At 43.7% G+C, this 21,227-nt stretch overlaps 1 protein-coding gene across 1 annotated transcript; it reads left to right on the top strand.

Annotated features, from left to right (window-relative positions):
• Nucleotides 1–5,117: 5,117 nt before the first annotated feature.
• LOC103182509 (calcium/calmodulin-dependent protein kinase type 1D-like) lies at nt 5,118–17,672 on the top strand. The gene is made up of 12 exons (XM_007899568.2): nt 5,118–5,180; nt 5,759–5,877; nt 11,482–11,613; nt 11,735–11,809; nt 12,066–12,204; nt 12,513–12,636; nt 12,927–13,002; nt 13,491–13,603; nt 13,976–14,054; nt 14,574–14,661; nt 16,583–17,019; nt 17,573–17,672. The coding sequence occupies exons 2-12, from the start codon at nt 5,789–5,791 to the stop codon at nt 17,670–17,672; spliced, it is 1,452 nt and encodes a 483-aa protein (XP_007897759.1). The 5' UTR covers nt 5,118–5,180; nt 5,759–5,788.
• Nucleotides 17,673–21,227: the final 3,555 nt, after the last annotated feature.

Genomic DNA, 21,227 nt, shown 5'->3' with positions numbered 1-21,227 from the left:
TAGATTGGAATTTGAAAGATTCGGCTTCCACGTGTAGGGGCTTTAGATGCCTTTCATTGTGAGCGCAGTGTGTCTGAACATTTTACCATATCGAGTTCATTCTGCCGTCTCTACGTTTTACTATATATCATGTGAAGTGCTTTTGAGCCATCCTCTTAATATCATTTTCTAGAGAGATGTGTCGGATTGAGTTAAACCAACACCTCCCACATTATATCAATTCTTTTATCATGACTTGCATTACATTGTGCTGATAGGCAGCCCCGAGTTATATAGCCTCCCCTTCTTGTTCTATTCTGGTTTTGCTACCTTTGTACAACAATTCATGGAATGAATTTTCTTCTACTCGATTTACATCACTGCAGCTCTCTGCCAGGAGCTTACAAATCAGAACCAAACTGTCAATTAACACTGATGATCCCTGAGTATTAACCCTGACTATTTGTATTACATCTCGAGGATGTTCGCATTCGACGGACTACTGATTGGTACAGGTTAGACGGCTCCTAGAATCCTCCTCCTTGCTTTCAGGCACCTTCTAAAAAAACTTACCTCTTCCTCCATCCTTTCGGCCACTTTCCTCCTACCTTCTAATTCGTTCGGGCACCAACACATTCCTGCAAATCATTCTACTTGTGATGATGTTCCACATTGAAAGAGCTATATAAGTGTGTCAGCCTGGCTCAGTGGTAGAACTCTCGCCTCTGAGTCAGAAGGTTGTGGGTTTAATGCTCCAATACAGTCCTGGAGGATGGTTTGGCCTTGCTGGAGGTGACGTCCTTCGGATGAGATGTTAAACCGAGGTCCCATTTGTCTGTTTAGGTGGACCTTAAAGATCCCATGGCACTAATCAAAAAAGAAGGGAGTTTTTCTCTCCCTGTGTCCTGGACATCAATCCCCCAAATAAAATTGGTCGTTCACTCCACGGCTGTTTCTGGGACATTGTTGTGTGCACAACTGGCTGCTGCATTTCGCCCACAAAATGCAGTCAAACTACTTTATAGTACGTCCCTTGAAGCTCCTCGAGATGTCTTCACGACGTGAATGCAAGGATTATTATTTATCGATGTACCAACTCTTTCAGTTCTATATCATAATTGAGGACTATGCATATTCCCGATATTGTGTCCATTAATTCAACGCAGTTGGGAAATTACCAGGAAGTCAAAACATCCAGTAATTAGATCAGTTAAACAGTACATTGTCAAGGCATAAAACATACACTGTCTGTGTATGTTTCTTTACATAGAACCTTAATGCACGGAAAACAGGCCATTTGGCCCAATTGGTTTATGCTCCACTTGTAGCCCCCGTCCCAAACATCAGTGAAGAAATGAGTATCTCCTCGGAGAATCTCTTTTAAGTCCAATCTCTTTGCCCCGTTCTCCAAACTCATCGGAAAGTTAGCAATCGGTAAAGCCCAAATTGAGTGCACAATAAACAACTTGCTTTGATCCAAAATGGTTGCTTGTTGCCTAGTTACATTACATATTGGTAAATGTCTTGTTCCCCTTCGTTATCCTTGGCTCGTACATGTGTCCACTGCCCCCACCTGGGCAGAACCAGGCACCACATTAAATTGCCAGACATTGATTGACGGGGATTCATTGCTCTTTGGTGTCTTTCGTCAGAAACGGAAAAAAAACCCGAAACCTAAAATAAAACATGAAAGGCCGGAAATCGACAGCAAATCAATAGGAAAAAAGGTCAGTATTGAAGAGTGACCTTTTATGATCAGTTACGCCAAATGTTATACTTTAGTTCAATCGACAGTATAATAATAATAATAATCCTTGCATTTGGTAGAGCGCCTTATTGTGTCTTCGAGACGTCTCAAAGAAATATTAAAATATGTGTTTAAATAAAGGTGCATTTTGACTGTCATTAAATACCATGTCCTCAATATGACTTCTGTGATTTTACGGCGTTAGGTAGTCTAAAGAATTAAAGTGCGTTTAACAATAGAACGCCTTTTATTTAATGTTGTTGCTAAAATGAACAAAACGACTCTTGGCTTTCAGGTTGCGGAGCAGTCAGTCCACAGGGGTTCAGATCAGTTCATGGCTTCATGAACGGCAAAATCCCTCGTGCTTTTTAGGATGTTCTGAATGGATATGTTCTCAGTGGAATTAAGATCAGAGTTGGTAAACATCATGTTGCAATTAAAGTGCTTCTTGATTTCAGAACTTTGCGAAGAGATAATAATATTTAAGCGTTCTGGGACTCTACCCTCGCGCTATATAAATGCAATTTGTAATATTGTGACAGTTATTATGGTATGATCATTTTTAGTGAATCTAAAGAGAATTTAATGTAATAAACCTTACATAACGGATTTTCTTTGAGAAGTATAATAATATGTGTATAATAATAATCCTCGCACTTGATATAGCTCCGTCTTCGAGACGTCTCAAAGCGCTTCACAGAATATCCTGTAAAGTGAATTGACTGTATGGTTTGTACCACAGATTCCAGTTAGATTCCAGCAATGAAGTATGGCAAAAGATAATGTTTACTGCATTGTATTGTGGTGATTAAAACCGGGTGAATAACCTTTTCCCCTCACACAGACCCATTTTGGCCAGCCTCTGATGGAAATCAACACTATATTATTCAGGCAGCACCTGTACTTATTTCAAGACCATGTGCAGCAAAGGCTTGTTGGAGGTCAACTGGGATTAAATAAAGGGATTTTGTGGCTTAAGTTCAGTCACTGTGTTGTCATAACTACTGCATCTCTGAAACATCAGGGACAACAATAATCTACTCCATTCCTTTATGTGTTCAAATTAACCTTGAGCCAAATATCTATGTTCAGCCATTGCACATTAATATTTGAATTATTAATAAACAGTACAAGTGATTTCTGGATCTGAGATCGCTGTGAAAATACCGTATTGATGTATTAGTTGACCCAGTGATATATTTATATGTTTGCACTAATGCTTCAATAACGTGGACTGGAGGTAAGAAAAATATTTGGATCTTTGCATCTCGGAATTTAGTTCTTGTAGATAGCTGTTAGTTTATGTAAATATAATTCCATCGGAGCCAGGCAAAGGTGGGTCTGTGTGAGGGGAAAATGCTCTTCACTAAGTTTTAATCAACAACAACTTGCATTTATATAGCATGCTTCAAGTGGGGTAGAATCCCAGAGCGCTTGACAGTGGGGGGGAATCTGACCCCGAGTCAGGGAGAGAGGTAGGGAGGAGGTAATAATAATAACCCTTGCATTTAGTACAGCGCCTTTCACGCCCATGTAAAATTGCAGTGCCTGCGTGCTTTGTGGATATCTATGCGTCAGGATACACTTGTGTGTTGTATTGTTATCCCATCTATACTTGTGTTTCTCCTTGTAATTGCACTTTTTGCTTCAATGATACTTGAATTCACATAGTCTGAAAATCTCCGGTCAGTGATATGTGCCCGTCCGGTAGTATGGGGGCAGTTCAATCTATTCATACCCATCCAGGAGCAAAGGGTAGAATAGGTTTCACAATGTCCATGGAAGGAGCGAGCTTGAATGGGACTATCTTTTTAAAAAAAAATGCCTTATTCAGCGGCTTGGGACGTCCTCCCGATGTGAAAGGCGCTACTAAAATGTCGTTAGTTGTTATCATTGTTATTTTTATTGTAATTTCCATCCAGCTGATAAATCACACCAACACCATCTCCCCCCCCAACCCCCCCACCCCGTCTCTATTTCATTCAGAGTACAGTAATGCAGAACTCAAGCCATCAGTCGGTGATCTTCAGTTCAGTCAAGCAGGACCGTTTGGAGAGGGCACCTTCTATGACACACACACACACACACATACCATTCACCCTATAACATACCACGGGAAGACAGCAAATTGATTCGCATTACCGCTGGCATCACGCTTTGAGCATCTCTGTTGCCAGGTAACTAATTAACTAACTAACCAACCAACCAACTAACTAACTAACTAACTAACAGTAGCAAAGCCCATCTCCAACCAACCACTTACACTGTCCCCACGAAATTGATGATTGCAGAGTCTGTTCCTTAGTGATACCATCTCTCCAGCGTGTGTGATTGAGTTGGCTTCACACCTAATGCTAAATGCATTGCAGTGCAGTGCAGAGCGCAGCAGTTTGTGGACTGGAGCACTTCATCGATGAGATTAAACTACTGTACCGGTGCAGCCAACAAAAATAGGATTTGCTGTCATTCTGAGGCAGCCGAGCAAGTAAAGTCGAGTAAGTCTCGTTTGTATTTTAAGACGCTCTTAAACATTTTTTTTTAACCTGATTTCTTTTTTTCGGGGGTTGGCTAACGGTACGTTAAAAATTGTAATCGCCAGCAAACCCAAAAGGGCAATAAATCCCGGAAAAGTGTTCTGCGCATGTTTTTTTTGGGGGGGGTGGTGGGGGGGATTTTTCTAAGATTGCGCGAGAGAGAAAAAAAATCTAATTGTTTAAAAAATGTTCATTTGTTTTTTGAAAACATCTATTTCTTTTGGCAACTGTCGTCCCTTGTTGCTTTGGAAGCGATTGTTTAACGCTTTCTCAGTCTGCGGAGATAGTGAGTTAGCGATGTGCGATAACGTTTGACCAGACACAGGTTTCTAGTTAACCCACGGACCCACTTTTGGGTTGTAACTAAATTCTGTTGGTTTCAAGCGGACTCAGGAACTGGGCGAGTGAGGGTTAATTCGGACCCATCTCAAAGGACCTGAAATAGTTTTAAAAAAAACACACAAGAGAAGATGCTGTATTAGCAGGAAAGGATAGAGCTTGAAGATCTCTTTCAAGAGCCAAACGATTTGAATTCAAACATATAAAAAGTATTTAAAAATATCAAATGCGAGGATTATTATTATTATTATTATTCGAACAGGGTTAAGTGTTCAGTGTGAGACTGTTTGTGATCGAAGCCAGACTTGTCTGAATTCCTTCTCTCTCTCTCTCCCTCTCTCTCTTCCCCCCACCCCCGCCACCCCTTTCTCTCTGTGTCAGACCATCAGTGTACTTACTGTACAGTTATTTTCATCAGTTGGTTTCTCCCTCTCTCTCCCTTAATATTCTCATTTAAGGCTCGCCTCTCTGACTTAATTGCTGCCCCAGATTTCTCTGTGTGTAATCCCTTTAGATCTGATATTCTGATAGAGCTCGAAACAGGAGAGACTCGGAGAAGAAATCGCAAGAATCAGTTCTTCGTAAGAAACCTCTTTTTTTTTGTTCCAGACCCAAACTATTTAATTCCAATTGAACCCTATTATCCTGACACGCCGAGTCTATTTACCGCTAAAAACTATTTTATGGTGAGGAGAGGGAGAGCGAGGGAGAGAGGGAGGGAAGAGAGTTTAAACGAGCTGAAATCTCTGTTTCCTTTAAGAGAAATCCAGAGGATTTCTTTTCACAATTGTCATTTACATTTTCTGGAAATTTGTGACGTGAGATTTAGTTTTGCCATTTCAAGTTTTTGGCTTTTCTTTTGAATGAAAAAAAAATTCCTCTGTGGGGATTTTTGGACAGTTTTCCATCAGCACATTTTGTGTCACATGAAATATCTAAGGCACTTTTCCTCCTTTTATTTATACATTGTTTATTCCCAAATGATGTCCATTTGTTTCCCACCCCCCCCCCCCACCCCACCTCCAGCTCTCTCTCTCTCCCCCCCCCCCACCCGTTCCCCCTTTTTTTCAGGCTCAACCAGTGTTAAGCGTTCCGAGACCCGGAGTGAAGGGCGTTGTGTAAATGCAGGTTGTTATTCATGTTGTTTTCTGTTCTCCAGGACTGCTCCTTTTGAGAATCTTCAGAAATCATGGGACGTAAGGAAAAAGACAACTGTTGTTGGAAAAAGCAAACAGCCAATATCGAAGAGGTTTTCCAAGTCATGGAAGTCCTCGGATGGTAAGTATTATATGCAGTCCATAAAACCACTGTTACCAACATGTTATATGCTTTTGAGAGCGCACGAGAGAAGATTAATTCTTATTACTATCTCAGGATACAATGTATAGTTTGTGACATCTGCGTGACAAAGTGTTTCACAGAATATATGTTGTAAAGTGAATTGGTCGTATATATTTTTTGTGGGCGAAACGCGGCAGCCAGTTGCGCACAGCAGTGACCCACAAACAGTCGTCGAGATCGAGTATCTCGGAAGCTAAATTTCTTGAAAGAACTTCCTGGAAAAAAAGTCTGAAAATTAATTAAGGCTGTCATGAAGAAATCGTCGCATTGTGGGTGATCTGAAATGCTACATATCTGGAACCCAGATGGAATTTCTCCCCCGTTACTCTGGTTGAACGTGTTGAAATCTGTCTTCAGAGTAATTTATGACAGCTGACATTATAGTCACTCTCTACTTGGTTCTTATTTTGTGAGATTCCCTTCCACCCACCGCCTAAATTTTTTTTTTTTTACCTCTTTCAAACAAAATACACCTTTTTTGTTCATTGCATAAATAAAACACATTTGGACTTCCAGCTTTTAAAAAAAATTTGTATTGCGTGTAATATCTCTCCCCCACTCTGCCCGCTCCACTAGCGGTTGGTCGGGGTTTCAACCTTTCCACCCCCACCTCTGGAACTCCAGCCCTCCGCCTCACCCCCTCCCTTGCCTCCCATTCCCATCTCGAGACCGTGCCTTCGGTCATCTTCCCTCCCCCCCCCCCCCCACTCCACCCACTCCCCCCGAACCCTCTCTGCCCTCCACCCATCTCTGATCCTAACCCGCAGCTCTGGTAGAAAGCCCTCATTGTCCAGCTCTTTGGGACGTCCTAACGAAGTGAAACACGCTGCGGTGTAAATGCAATTGGTTGGTGTTGGAATTTTACATGTTTTTATGGCTGCTTACCTAGCGTTCCGAGACACTGCCCTGCGTGATAGGCGCTATATAAATGCAAATGTGTTGCAGGCTGTCTGGATGTTAAGCATCTCACCTGGGTCCTTCTGTGTCTCCCAGCCGTGCACATGGCCCTGCCTGCTGTCAGCTTTAATCGGCTCCGTTGGTTAGATTTGTTATATCGATGCTCTGCCCGCCCTGTGATGTAACATCACGACAAGGGTGAACTGAGGTTAAACCACATCGCTCAGGGTCCTCAATTTCTGCTGCATCAAATACGAAAGCCAGACTTAACCCCGTTCTGAATTCTATCACAATAATGCGGCTTAATATGTGATTATTATTAGCGCTGCACAGGAGAGCAATACCTTTCTGGCAGTTGATTCAGATTGGTCCTCAATAACAGCAACAACTTGCATTTATACAGCGCCCTTCACAAAGGGTAGTGTCTCGAAGTGCTTGGCAATGGCGGAGCCGGTGGTGGTGGGGGGGGGAATGGGGTGACCGTGATCTAAAAGAGGTAAAGGAGTGTGGTTTTGGGGGCATTAAATCAGAGGTGAGAGGCCGTTCATAAGAACGTAAGAATTTAGAAGACCAAGGTCCATCCAGTTCGCCTTCCACCCATCCTGGCAGTCGCTTGAATTCATTTTCTTGCGGAAACATCTCTTTTTGGTGCAAATCCTTCATTGTCTCCACCAGCCGATACCACAAACACTCTGCACAACTCGACGCCATAAGGAAGCTCCACTTGCACATATCCGGTTGATGGGGGCAAGGACATCACACATCTACAATCTAATCTCACTGTTCATCAGTTGGCTCTCAACCGTGGAAAATTACAGCACGGAACAAGGCCATTCGGGCCGTCGTGTCACTTTCTAGAGCATTTTTTGATTTAATCTGAAACCCTTCATCAGATAACTGTTCTTCGGTGTCAACACCAGCCCATACCATAACAAGCCACAATACTCCAGGCTCTGATGTTTGGATTTAACTCTATGAGTGACCGAATTTTTACACTGACTTCTTTTTATCTTGCAAAGTGAATGAGAGCCGTTTTGTTTTGAAGGTTATTTTTTGGGGGGGAGGTGGGTGTGTGGGGGAGTGGGTAAGAGAGAAACAAAATCTGAAAGTTGTCCTGACCGACAATTCCCCCAAATAAAATTGGTCATTCACTTTGTAGCTGTTTCCAGAACATCGCTGTGCGCAAATCAGCTGCCACATTCGTGCGCAAAATACACAGTCACTTCACTTTACAGTATGACCTGTGTCGCACTTTGAAATGTCGTCTTCATGTGAAAGGTGCTGCATCAAATGTAAGGATCGTTATATAATAATATAATCCTTGCATATGACATAGCACCTTATCACATCTTCGAGGTGTCTCAAAGCGCTTCACCGAATACACTGTCAGGTGAATGGACCGTATATTTTGTGGGCGAAATATCAAATAGTCCTTGCATTTGACGTACAGCCTTATCTTTTTTAGAAGGATTTTTTTTCAGTGCAGTTATGCACTTACCGCCACTCCTACAAAATACACCGTCACTGCACTTTACAGTGAAACCCGTGAAGCCCTGTCAAACAGCCTCACGATATTTAAGGTGCTACAGCAAATGCAAAGATTATAGCTATCCTGGTAAGAGAGCTGATGAACATTTCTATGGGTGGTCGGGTAAGAAGAACACATTCGCTGGTGATAGCTGCTTCTCTCCGACGCAGTTGACCTGTGTGATATCACTTTGTTATCTGAGTGATCAGTGAGTGAGTGGCGTATCGGGAGCCTAACAGATTTAGACGCACTTCACACCAGTGTTACCTGCCGCTCACAACCCTTAATCCTTTTGAGAAACCGAGTCGATTCTTAAGCTGTAAAATCCCAATCCTGTCGCCTTTCATGCCAACATCTTTTCGGAAACCATTCCCTGAAAAGATTTACAACTTATGCAGTAAAATCGCGAGAGAAATGCACAGAATGCACAGCTTCACAGAATATAATGTAAAGTGACATTCATACTGATAAGAGTGGGATTATCCTGCTAATTTCCATTAGCACAAGTGTGTAAAAGTAGCGGACGGTGCTTAAAAGGTTTCAAATAACAGCAGGCAAAGGTTCAGATAGATCAAAGGCTTCCTTATGCTCTTAGACAATCAACCTGGATTTGTAATAAATAGTCCTTTTTTCCCCCTTTTCACGCACCAGTTGATTGTGGGCTGCATTTTGTTTTCAGTTTGACACTCCCTCTTTTAACTCTGGTTATGGTTTGCCGGAGCCCCTCCACCTCGCCCCCTCCCTTACCTTCTTCAAGGCCCATCTCAAAACCTTCCTCTTTGGCCGAGAGCTTCGGTCATCTTCCCGCCCCCCAATCCCTCTTGCTCTCCAACCCATCTTGACTTCAGGCTCAAACCCTTTACTGTCCACCGTTGAGCGATTGAATGAATTATAATGAATCGGAAATGAATAAGTTTCACTCCCCGTTCTCTGCTATTCCTCGTTCTTGGGGGAAGGTCTGTCGGGAAGGATGGGCTTTGGAAACTGTACCCCAGTGGAGCAAAATCCTCCTTGAACCTACTTAAGAAAAGGTAGGAGAATCTGGGGCATTGAGGAGCTGTCGGCACGGAAAGATTAAAAGGAAATTGAATTAGATTAATCAGCGCTTCACCCAGCCCTGGTAGTGGAGCTTCACACAGTCCAATTAAGACCTGGTGTATAAATACCTTTTCTGTCCCCCCGCTCAGATACACCATATCTTCACAGAAATGTTCCTACTCCGGTCTCTATCACCTCTGAATAGTTCGGATGGCTGCGTGTGCGTGAATAAAAAAACAAACACGGGGAAGAGAACTCAACTCAATATTGTGACTGTGTTTCAAAAAGTATTTACGAGCGAAATATAATAATAATATTAATAACAATCCTTGCCTTCGATACAGCGGCTTATCTCATCGTTGAGACGTCTGAAAGCGCTTCACAGAATATACTGTGAAGTGAATCGACTGCGTGTTTTGCGGTTGAAATGTGGCTTTAACCCAAGGCACTGTGGTGGTGGGGTGGTGTGGGGTGGGGGGGAGGGAGGAGATTCCCATTCCGCCACGGATGCTAATTCATTCACCCTGTGACTGGAATGCGTGAAACAAACAGGAAGCATCTCAATCTGTTCACTAGTAGCTGCAAGTTTTGCCTGTAGGAGATGAATAGGCAGCGTCTGCGTTGAAGGCCATCTATTTCTTTCAAATGCATTAAATCATGACTGAAGGTTTAAGCGAAAATTTAAGGAACTTTTGTTCAGCGATTGAATATGTAGCAGTAGAGCATCTGACAGGATGGGTTGGATGATGATGATGATGATAATAATAATAATAATAATAATTCTTGTATTTGGTATAGTGCCTTTCACACCAGGAGAACATGTCCCAAATGCGCTTCGCAGGATTTACTTTGAAGCGGAGTGAGTGACTGTGTGTTTGTAGGGTTGCAGGTGATCTGTTGAAGGAGTGAACTCAATGCCTTTTCTCGGGCAATGATTTCCTATAATAATTAATAATCCTTGCATTTGATACAGTGCCTTGTCACGTCTTCGAGCCGTCTCCAAGCGTTTCACAGAATATACTGTAAATCAAGCGCAAGGGATTATTATTTATTATTATTATTATTTTTTTATGGTACAAGAACCAGCACTAGCCTTTACACTACATCGGAGCCGCGCCAGAGTCAAACAACAACAACAATAACAATCATTGCCGTTTGTACAGCGTCTTTCAGGGCAGGACGACGTCCCAAAAGCGCTGGACAGTCCAGGATGTGCACCCAAGCTGACGGTTGGGAACAGGAGGGGTAGAGGGCAAGGGATACCGGAGGGAAAAGCTAGAGGCACAAGCCGCCTTCTGCCGGCATTTCTGAGCTAAGTGAAGGAGGAGGCAGCTTCATTGGAGACGACAGGCACTGCAGCATGTTCCAGCATGTGACTGGGCTGATTAAAGCTCACAGCTTCACAGCACAAGCTCAATACTTTAATCCACTTGAGGCTTCATATTACCCCTGACACATTGGCTGTTACTATTTCCGAATGGATTTGAAGATGTCACTTGAAAGCCAGTGGAATCGAATGATGTCGATCTGCGCACAGACGCAAAAAAAGGGAGAAGACATTGTCAGTGGTGTCGACGCTCCTATTTGATCTCTCTCCCCTCTAGTTTGGTGCTGTAATAGTTAGGGGGTTTGTATGGAGGGACGGTAATTTGGGGTTCATTGGTCTTTTGCAATGCACCATCCACTGGCCGCTAGAGGAACTGAAGGATTTATTGCACACCTATTCCAAAAAGTTTAACCTTTATTGCTGAGACTTCTCTGAATTCCTCTTTTACCCTTCCCTGCACGTTACTTAGATGTCTGTTATTCAGTGTCTTGATACTAGGAGCCTGGCATATCAGAGGGCACACTAGTTTTCCTTTTCAGCTGATTGCATAGGTGGGATTGCTACATAATAATAATGACAATTCTAAAAATATTAATAATAATGACGACACTTGATTTTAATACAGCGCCTTCCATGTCAGGAGGACATTTCGAAATGTCTCGCAGGATTTTAGTGACTGTGCTTCACGTGGAACATTAAAAAATGTGATTTTTTTTTCACGTACAGTATTTCCTTTCCTCTATTCTGGCAGTGGAGCATTTTCTGAAGTGTATTTGGCGAAAGAGAGAGAGAGTGGAAAACTGGTCGCCTTGAAATGCGTCCAAAAGAAGGACAAAGACGGAAAAAACAAGGCGTTGGAGAACGAGATCGCAGTTCTCCGAAAGTGAGCCCAATTCTGTACATTTTCTGGTTCAATTTATTTATTTCCATTATGCTTTCATTATGAGACTCAACGTCACTTTTTCCACCCCCCCCCCCCCCCCCTCCCTTCCCCCATGCTTCAGGATAAAACACGAAAACATTGTATCTCTAGAAGATGTCTACGAGACTCCAACCCACTTCTACCTGTCCATGCAGCTGTGAGTACCTGCCAATGTTCTGTACCCTCTTCCCAATCCTTACACCTCACACGATTACACCCAAGGTTTGCTCTGTTGGCAATTGGTAGCCTTGGCTCGCTGCTCCACTCTAATTGGAAGTGGGAATCATTTAAGCGTCGCACTCTCTCAAGTTGTTGTTGTTGTTGAGTTTTACTGTATTACTGGTGTCCGGGGTTTGAGTAACTGGCAAGTTGGCTCGGCCTGGCTTTCACACACACTGTGCCCTGGTCTGCAGGGTGTCTGGAGGCGAACTGTTCGACAGGATTCTGGAGAGAGGAGTTTACACGGAGAAGGACGCGAGCAATCTGATCCAACAGGTCCTCAAAGCCGTGCAATACCTGCACAAAAACGGGGTCGTGCACCGAGATCTGAAGGTATTAAACATGATTTCGGGTTCCGACTGCGGTTGTGGAAAGCAAATCAATAGCGAATTTGACACAAAGTTGTTGGGAGAGAGAGAACCAAAAAAAACAGGGCTAAGATTACAATCCCCCAAAGCAGTTTTGTAGCCAGGGTTTTGTTTTCGAACTTTTAGTCGTTTTCTTTTTATAATCGAGCCTTTTCTCAATTTGGGAACAGCATTAAAAGCAAGAAAAAAAAACAGATTGGTGACGGATTTGTATAGGCAGCTCGGAATTGCTGGCAATGAAACCCATTCTAAAGCTCTCTGTTTGTCTCCCAGCCTGAAAACCTGCTGTACTTCAACACTGATGAAAACTCCAAGATCATGATCAGTGACTTTGGCCTTTCTAAGACGGAGGAGATGGGCATCATGTCTACAGCCTGTGGCACACCAGGCTACGTGGGTAGGTGTGAGGGACTTCTGAACTGGAGTTTCAGTGGCTGAGTAGTTAACGAGACACGCGTTCGAGTGTTTAGCCGGGGTTCGAAGTGGAGACTGCATCGTCTTGTAGAATTAAACAACCCACGTTACCTGGTGGCAAATGGTGCCAAGACTTTCTCACACCTTGTATATTTCCTGTTTTCCGTGTTACGTGTGTCGGAGTGTATGCCACACCTGCTTTTGTTTCTATTTGCTTCGATGCAAAGCAGCTCCCCCCTAAAAAAGACTAAAGCTGGGTTTCCCTTTCCTTAGCCCCAGAAGTTCTCGCCCAGAAGCCGTACAACAAGACCGTGGACTGTTGGTCTATTGGAGTAATCGCTTACATTCTGTGAGTATTGCTGTCATCTAATAATAATAATAATATTGTGATCATTCTGCTGCACTAAAGGGAGAAAGCCAATGTCCTCCACAAGAAGCACCGAGGAACATTAAAGGATGTGGAGAGTTAGCAGGAGGGTGGGATTAGATTAAATGACTCGTGTGGAGAATATTAACCGACTGTTTGTGAGATGCCGATGTGAGCAATTGGCTGCCGGGTTTTGCCCACAAATCTAATCAATTCGCTTTACAGTGTATTCTGTGAAGCACTTTGAGGCGTCTCAACAACGTGATAAGGCGCTACATCAAATGCAACGATTATTAATATTACATAACAGGGCCGACTTGATGGGCTGAATGTCTTGTTTCTGTCCTGTAATGTACTAAAATCTTATGGTTCTAACTAAGAACCTTCTGTCATCTTTTTAAGATCGCTGTGTCAGTATGTTCATTCCCTCCTCCTGCACTGGCCTTACCCACGTTGTTTTATTATCTCAGGTTGTGCGGTTACCCTCCTTTTTATGAAGACACAGAGTCCAGGCTGTTCTATCGAATTTCCAATGCTGAATACGAGTTTGACTCCCCGTTCTGGGATGATATCTCTACCTCAGGTATACGAGCGCTATAGGATTAAATTACTAATTGTGGATTGCGTTGTCTACAAAACACACAGGGGTTGCATTTGATTGACAATTACCTGTGATGCCCTATTCAAGACTTGATCTCTGTCCCTGTCAATCCTATTGACAAGATTCCAAGGATTGCTCATCCCTGTGTTTTCATCCCACTTGCGCTATTGAGCATTGTTGAAGTGTTAGCAAACACCCCATCCAGGCCTCGGTTTCCTTGACAGCCCATAAGAATCCATTGAAACGAAGCAGAGTGCTGACAGGCTTCTCAAACAACCAGCCGGCAATGCTAATTGAGGACAGGGTGTTGCGTCCGCTGGGTTAACCTCCTGTTTCTCTTCTCTTCTCCCCCAGCCAAAGATTTCATCAGGCACTTGCTTGAGAAGGTCCCAGAGAAGCGCTTCAACTGTGAACAAGCTTTGCGACATCCCTGGTAAATAGCAGTAATCGATAATAATAATTACATTTGATATCGAGCCTTATCATGTCTCCGAGACATCTCAAAGTGCTTCACGGGATGTGCTGTAAAGTGAATTGACTGCACATTTAGTGGGTGAAACGTGGTTTGATGTACATTAATGTTAATGATAATAATAATAACCTGTGCCTTATCACATCGATGAAACTTCTCAAAGCACTTCACAGAATACATTGTAAAGTATATTTTGACTGTGCATCTTGTGGGCGAAATACCTTCTCTGAATATAGAAGAAAGAGTGAGGGAGTTGGCATGCTTGGTGAGGGGATCATGGAAAGATCCATGGATTGACTCCGAGCTTGCTTGCTGTTACCTCTGGGCGCTTGTTCTGAGGTGCAGGAACCCACTCTGCCTGTGTGGTGTAAGTCCCGGATCGAGGCACGGGTTAGTCAGTAACTACAATAATAAGTACTAGTCGCACTGGGCTGGCTGCGGTCTACCACTCACACTTTCTTCCCCTTCGACCATCGACAGGATTGCAGCAAACACAGCTCAGCACTGTGATATCTACAATTCTGTCAGCGCTCAGATCCAGAAGAACTTTGCAAAGAGCAAGTGGAGGGTAAGTTCCCCTGCGAAGTACCTAAAACCTCCTGTTAATCCCGCCAAACCATCTGCTGCAATTGTCACCCAAGAGGCTATTTTTTGTTTCATGTTATATAAAAGAAACCACGTTAATTCTTTTAACTTTTATTGGTGTGCGTTTGGTTCAGGCAGCGACACTCTGTGAGTTCCTAGCCCCGTGTTGTATTTTTCGGAGACTCTGTCCTTTGGATGAGACGTTTGCTGTTCAGGCAGACGTTAAAATTCCCCTAAAAAATTTTGATAAGCGAAGGGGGTTTCTTCTGATGTCCTGGCCACCAAACCTTCAGATGATTCAGGTCACTCACTTATCAGGTATTTTTTTCTGGGGTGGGGGACATTACTGTGATTTCCAACCGATAAAAATGACAATAACAACAATAATCGTTGCATTTGAATTAGCGCCTTATCACATCGTCGAGACGTCTCAAAGCGCCTTCACGGGATATACTGTAAAATCAATTGACTGCGTATTTTGTGGGCGAAACGCGGCAGCCAATTGCGCACAGCACAAATAGTCACTAGACTGGGCAGCAAATACCTGCTTAGAGCTTCATTTTAGGAGTCGAACGCAAGGTTTATTATTCAATTCAGAAGATATTCCAATCATCTTTCCACTTCCTGGAAACGGTGCAAAATAATCTCGAGAAATCGTTTGACCGTTCCTGAGCTATAAAGAGCTTTTGAAGACCCAAGCAGTGGGAGGCTGTGAAAAGGATATTGCTTCTCCAGTGTCTATTAAAGATTCAGTGTTTTCAGGAAACAAAAGAAAGTTTTTTTCTGGGGCACTTTGCTGGTAGGACATGACGAAAAGCTCGGAGGATTGAAATCCAAAAGCCAATTTGCCTCGAAATGGAGATTTGGGGACATCTCAGAACGTCAAATCATCGAAGCGACTCCAATGTTTTGCAGTAATAACCCGAGAGCTTCATTTTGGCTAATCGCCCCCAGAAATCTTTTGTGGCTCTTTCGAAATCTTCCCACGTAATCTCATAATAATGAGCTATCCGGCTAGACATCTGCCCACTCCTGTCAACGCAGCAGGCGTCTCTTACGAACGGTTTGTGCTGTTGCAAACTGCTCTCGTTATTGCAATTCGACAGCTCACTCACAGCAGGATGAGGCGCAACCTTTAAGGTGAGGAGAGTTATGAAGTCGTTGGTTTTCGGTGCGATTGCGGTGCAGCTCAGGGCAACCACAAGAACCGTATGGAATATATTTATAGATTTACCTGAGTACGTTTATATTATAATAAATAATTAATTATTTATGTTAATATATAGGGAGTTGAGGTACAGATCAGCCATGATCTAATAGGAAGAGCGGAGCAGCTCGAGGGGCTGAATGGCCTCCTCCTGTGTTCCTATGTTCCATTGGGACCGTCATCAATCGTCTGTTCCATCGTTTTATTGATTCATTCCAATCCCAATTCATATGGTTGTTAGTCGATTTGGCGGATCGCTTTTTCGGGTGTAATAATGCCTTTAAAACCATTTTTTAAAAAAGAGTTTTGTCACTCAATCCCCGACTGTTTGTGGGGACGCTGCTGTGCGCAATTGGCTGCCGCGTTTCGCCCGTAAATACACAGTCAATTCACTTTACAGTATATTCTGTGAAGCGCTTTGAGACGTCTCGAAGACCCGATAAGGCGCTACATCGAATGCAAGGATTATTATTATTGCTATTATCATTATTGTTATTATTTGCCTTCCTTTTCTTTGCGCTTTGCTCCACTCACAACTTGTGTCTAACCGCCCACATGGTCAGTTGTGCTTTCCACGTTCGCTCGGTACCTTTGGAAAGTGTTTACCTGCCAAGCGCTTTGAGATACTTCCCACGTTCTCAGGTTCTTTTCTTTCTTGTGAGTCTGACTGCGCTCTGCCCTTTCTCCCCGCTCGCAGCGAGCGTTCAATGCCGCGGTCGTGGTGAACCACATGAGGAAGTTGCACACGGGGTCAAACCAGAACCAGTTGGCAGCAGCCAAACAGGCGACTTGTTCACTGAGCGGCGGGAAGGCCTCACAGGAAGAGCACCAGAAGGCGCCCTCCAATCCCCCACAGAACGGGTCACTGGTGACCCACAACCCAGTGCCGATCACCGAGACGAGCTCCGTACCAGCGGAGCCCTCAAAGCACCTTAGGACTAACGAGAAGCCAGCCCAAAACCCATCAGAATTTGCGTCTCCCAATGCGGAAGGAAGCAATGGACTGTCAAAGCCCACTAACTGTGCGGTCAACGGGAAGCTGCTTGAGGAGTCCAGCAAAGGGCCAAATCAAGACCTGGTTTGTAACCCTGCGACGAATGGCCTTCAATCAAATAGAATCAGTGTTAAAAATAAGTAAGTGTCCCGTAACTTTATCGTTCAGATTGTGAGATTTGTGGAGGCTCCAGCGTGTTGCTTTTCTTGGAAGGCAACCGTGCCATGGCAGCAGAGCGCCCCCTTGCGGTGGCAGGAAGGAGCGGGCTGGGTCCCTCCAGGTTAGAGTAGGGTCAGCAGGAGCCGTTTCCGCTGGCGGGTGGCGCGTTAACGAGCGGTCACAGATTCAAGATAATTTGCAAAAGTACCAGAGGAGGAGAAATTTTTTTTTTTTCTTTCGCAGCGAGTTGTTACGACCTCTGCAATGCGCTGCCCGAAACGGTTGGTGGAAGCAGAATCAGTATTAACATTCAAAAGGGAATTGGGCAGACACTAGAAGGGAAAACAATTTGCCAGGCTACATGGGGAATGAGGAGGGGAGTGGGGCTACTCGGATAGCTCTTTCAAAGACCCGGCACAGGCTTGATGGGGCCGAATGGCCTCCTTCCCTGCTGTAACATTCTATGATTCTATGTTGAATCCAAGAGCCGCGATAGGAGAAATAATATTGAACTCAATATTATTTTCTTTTCAGGACGGTGGCTTATCGAGCTACGATTCCGGGCAAAGGTCATTGCCTCAACGGTGCCACTCAGGGCACCACTTGGCAGACGGGGGTATGTTTGGTCATGTGAACCCCCTTTGCCGGGGGGACTGCGTTTGTTTCCCTTCAATTGACGGTGAGTTGCTCGAACACGTTTCTTTTCTTGGAGCTGTGGCTCGAGACGGCTAAACAAATGATTGCACCAGTCCTGAACTCCGAAGGATAATTTTGTCTACGTTTTTAATCACAGTATTAGCATCTCCCCGTATACCCCATACCACAAATCCCCCCCCGATTCGGGGTCATTTGAAGCTCCTGCTTAGTAGACCCATGAGTTGTCCTTCCTATCGACCTTATGATTCTAGGAGATTAGAATCATAGAAAATACACGCAAGAGGTCGTTTTTTCCAAGAGCCTATCCAGGTGCTAGCTCCTCTAATGGAGCACTCTACACTTAAACAAATTCCGCGCTCTTTTTGGAATAATAATCCTTGCATTTGATATAGAGCCTCGTCACGTCATCGAGACGTCTCAAAGCCCTTCACAGAATATACCGTAAAGTGAATTGACTGTGCATTTCGTGGGCGAAACGCAGCAGCCAATTGCGCACAGCAGTGTGCCACAAACAGTCGTGGATTGAGTGACCGCATTTTTTTTTAGGGATTATTACCCCTGGAAAGCAATCCGCCAATTGACTAACAGTTTCCTACTTACTGCTAGGTAAACAGAGGCGGGGGGAGTAAGAAAAGTTGCCTAAGGTTTCGCCCTGCCTGGGAATCAAACCCAGGTCCTCTCGCTTGCAAAGCGAGCCCACTAACCACTACGCTAGGGGATTTGTACAACCAGAAACTTCGACTTAAGTTTCCCTTTGTGTTTACTTTCTCATTGAGGCCAGGATGCTGGGATCCATTTAAAAAACAGCGCAATGCTGTGTGGGAAAGGTCAGCAGGGAGGGTGTTCACCTTACGCCGATGCCATGTTAGAAGATCACTTTGCATGAGGTCCGATGAGGTTTTGCATAACCCACTGACGCTTACATTAAACTGACTGCTCCTTATTCCAGGTGGAATGGGTCGGCTGCTCAGTAATTGCATCCAGCGTTGAGGAAGAAGGTGAGAGTGAAAGAGTGAGCGAGAAAGAGAAAGAGGATTGAAATCCCTCAACAGAGACGAGAGAGATTTCATCAACAGGAGGAACGAACGAACGTGCAGTGTTGTCAAAAGAAAGCACTGCACCTCCACAGCCGCCACTGCAGTGTTTGAGTTTCAGCCCTCACTGAAGAACATAGAATAAGTTTTAATTCTCCATAGAATTAAGCTTTTGGAATAGACCCTTCCAATAAATGGCAGCCTCTCAGCTCCTGCACTGGACCTGGGTTAAACCGCAAGGTGTCAGAAGACTTGATGCTAAACCATGTAAACAAACAACTTAAAGTGGTCGCGTACTGTGTTCGTTTTCAAACATTCCCTTTTCCTAAAAAAATGTGTATATATATATATATATTATATACAAATATATATAATCTTGCTTGTTTTACTGCGAGAAGTTGGCTTTACTTGTGCAATGTGCGTACATTTTCGGTTTTGCTTTTAAATCGTGTTTTTTTTCCCCCCCTTGACCGGCGCAGCATGTCACTGGCAGTGACCGGGTTATGAGTCAGGAGTGCGATCGTCCTCAGTCCCTCGCGTTGAATTATTATTTTTTATTTGAAATTTGAATCTTCTTTTGGGGGGTAAATTTATCTGAAATTTGACGTTTGGAGATGAGGTCCCAGATCGGCCACAATCTGATAGAATGGCGGGGCTTCAACTCAAGGGGTTGAATGGCCTACGCCTGTTCCTGCGTTTCCTATATATATATATATATATATAATACGTGTGTCACGTTGAGTTCTGAATGAAATGCGCACAGGGCTAATGCTTCAGCTCGTCGCCCAACGAAACACGGCTTGCGGTTGGCACTATGACACATCTTAAGAGGCAGCAGCGTAGCTTAGCAACCTGTCATAGCAACGGCACTGTGACGGGTACCGCTCTGCTTCTTCTGCACGAAGAAGGAAGCAGATGACGGTTCAGGTTAATGTAACTAATCAGGAAGTGCTGACCTTTTGTTCTGCCAATTTCCTCCCTTCCTCGTCTCCTGAAGCTGGTGATTTTTTTTTTTGCTGGGCTGGGACTTGATGCCACACATTACAGCACAGTCTAATGACTGGCTGGCGCGTTGGTATGTCCTTCCTATGCCCGCCCTTGCCCATAGGGTTGCTAATGCCAATATGTTAAGCTCCAACTGTGATGCCGCGGGTAAACTGAGCTCGGCAAACACAGCACAAGCCACGCAGATCGAACCTATAGGCTTCTGGTCTGTGTGGCTTCACCAGTTGGTTTGTTTAACCTTTTTTTTTTGAATCCTTTAAACGAAAGGACAACCCGCTGGCTCTGCAGAGATGTAAAGATGTTATTGTAAAACAAAAATTGAATTGGGGGTGGGGGGTGCGGAAGAGGAGGAGGAGTGAAGAGAAGGTACTTTATATTCTTTGTTGCCTTGGTGATTTGCGCTCGTAGTTGATTTAAGTTTACACTTTTCGGAAACCTGAGCCGGGGTTGCGTAGACGAGAAAACAGCACTTTATTAACAATCCCGTTGACTATTTTATGCAGAACGGGATTATGTTTGCAGTCACAACACTCCATTCTCTCCTGCACTGTAGAGTTTAACTTGAAATGAAGCTTAATGACTGCGTTCTATGGTGCAAATAGACCATGGTATTGCATAAGTCAAAACGTGGCAACTATTTTGTTCATTGTTTTTGAGAGCTTCTTCTGTAGATGTCGAGATTAAAGTGTGGAAAAGGGAACATTCGATTGCATTTGTCTTTTATTGTAGGCGTTTTTAAGGCAAGTTCTTTCCGAATTCAGTTTCAAAAAGCAACAGAAGGTCTGACCTCCAAAACCATTTTGGACTCAATTATTTTCTAAAAGGAAAATTGTTAAATCCATTCCTCATCTGGAAGCCGGCCCTTTTTTTTTAAACAAACAGAAGTGGGCAAAACTTGCGTCCAAAGCAATTGGATTCAAGATTTTTTTCCCCACAATTCTTAAATTGTGAAAGACAAAACGGTCTCTCAGGCTGCGTCTAGGTGGAATTCTGGACCTGTGAAACCGTGTTAATCTGTATCTCCATGTGCTTGTGAGCATCCATTGGAAACTCTTTTGCTGCAGATAATTCCAAGTTGGACATTGCATGCTGTATGATACATTTTTACTGGATTCAATCTTTAGACAAATTCATTGGTCACATTTGAGACAATCTCCAACTTAAACCAATGTTCTTATCGGCTGGTAAGCCTTAACTGTTTCACCTTCAAATCATTTTATTGAAATTGAACCCATTGCAAATAAATTGTATGATAATAACAATAATCCTTACGTTTGACAGAGCGCTTTTCATATCAGGATGACATCTCGAAGCGCTTCACGGGTTATGCTGTAAAGTGGAGTGTCTGCTTTGTGGATGCTTATTCCCATCATGTATGAAAGATGGGTTAATGTAACAAACTTGAATACTGTTTGAATTGAATCGGACTATTTCCTAGGTCTAACCGGCACTGATTAAATAGTTTTTGAGGAGCCTTGAATAACATGCACGTG

The sequence above is a fragment of the Callorhinchus milii genome, unplaced genomic scaffold, assembly GCF_018977255.1.
Source record: "Callorhinchus milii isolate IMCB2004 unplaced genomic scaffold, IMCB_Cmil_1.0 Scaffold19, whole genome shotgun sequence".
NCBI classification, from domain to species: Eukaryota; Metazoa; Chordata; class Chondrichthyes; order Chimaeriformes; family Callorhinchidae; genus Callorhinchus; species Callorhinchus milii.
Note: the sequence above shows the minus strand (reverse complement) of the source record. Positions and strands in the feature narration are given on the sequence as shown.

What these genes read in the sequence shown, in the direction of transcription:
- LOC103182509 (XM_007899568.2), top strand. Translation starts at nt 5,789, where the DNA reads ATGGGACGTAAGGAAAAAGACAACTGTTGTTGGAAAAAGCAAACAGCC. An exon ending in GGAGTAATCGCTTACATTCT is followed by an intron (nt 13,003 to 13,490) that starts GTGAGTATTGCT and finishes TTATTATCTCAG; the next exon opens with GTTGTGCGGTTACCCTCCTT. An exon ending in GGATGATATCTCTACCTCAG is followed by an intron (nt 13,604 to 13,975) that starts GTATACGAGCGC and finishes CTTCTCCCCCAG; the next exon opens with CCAAAGATTTCATCAGGCAC.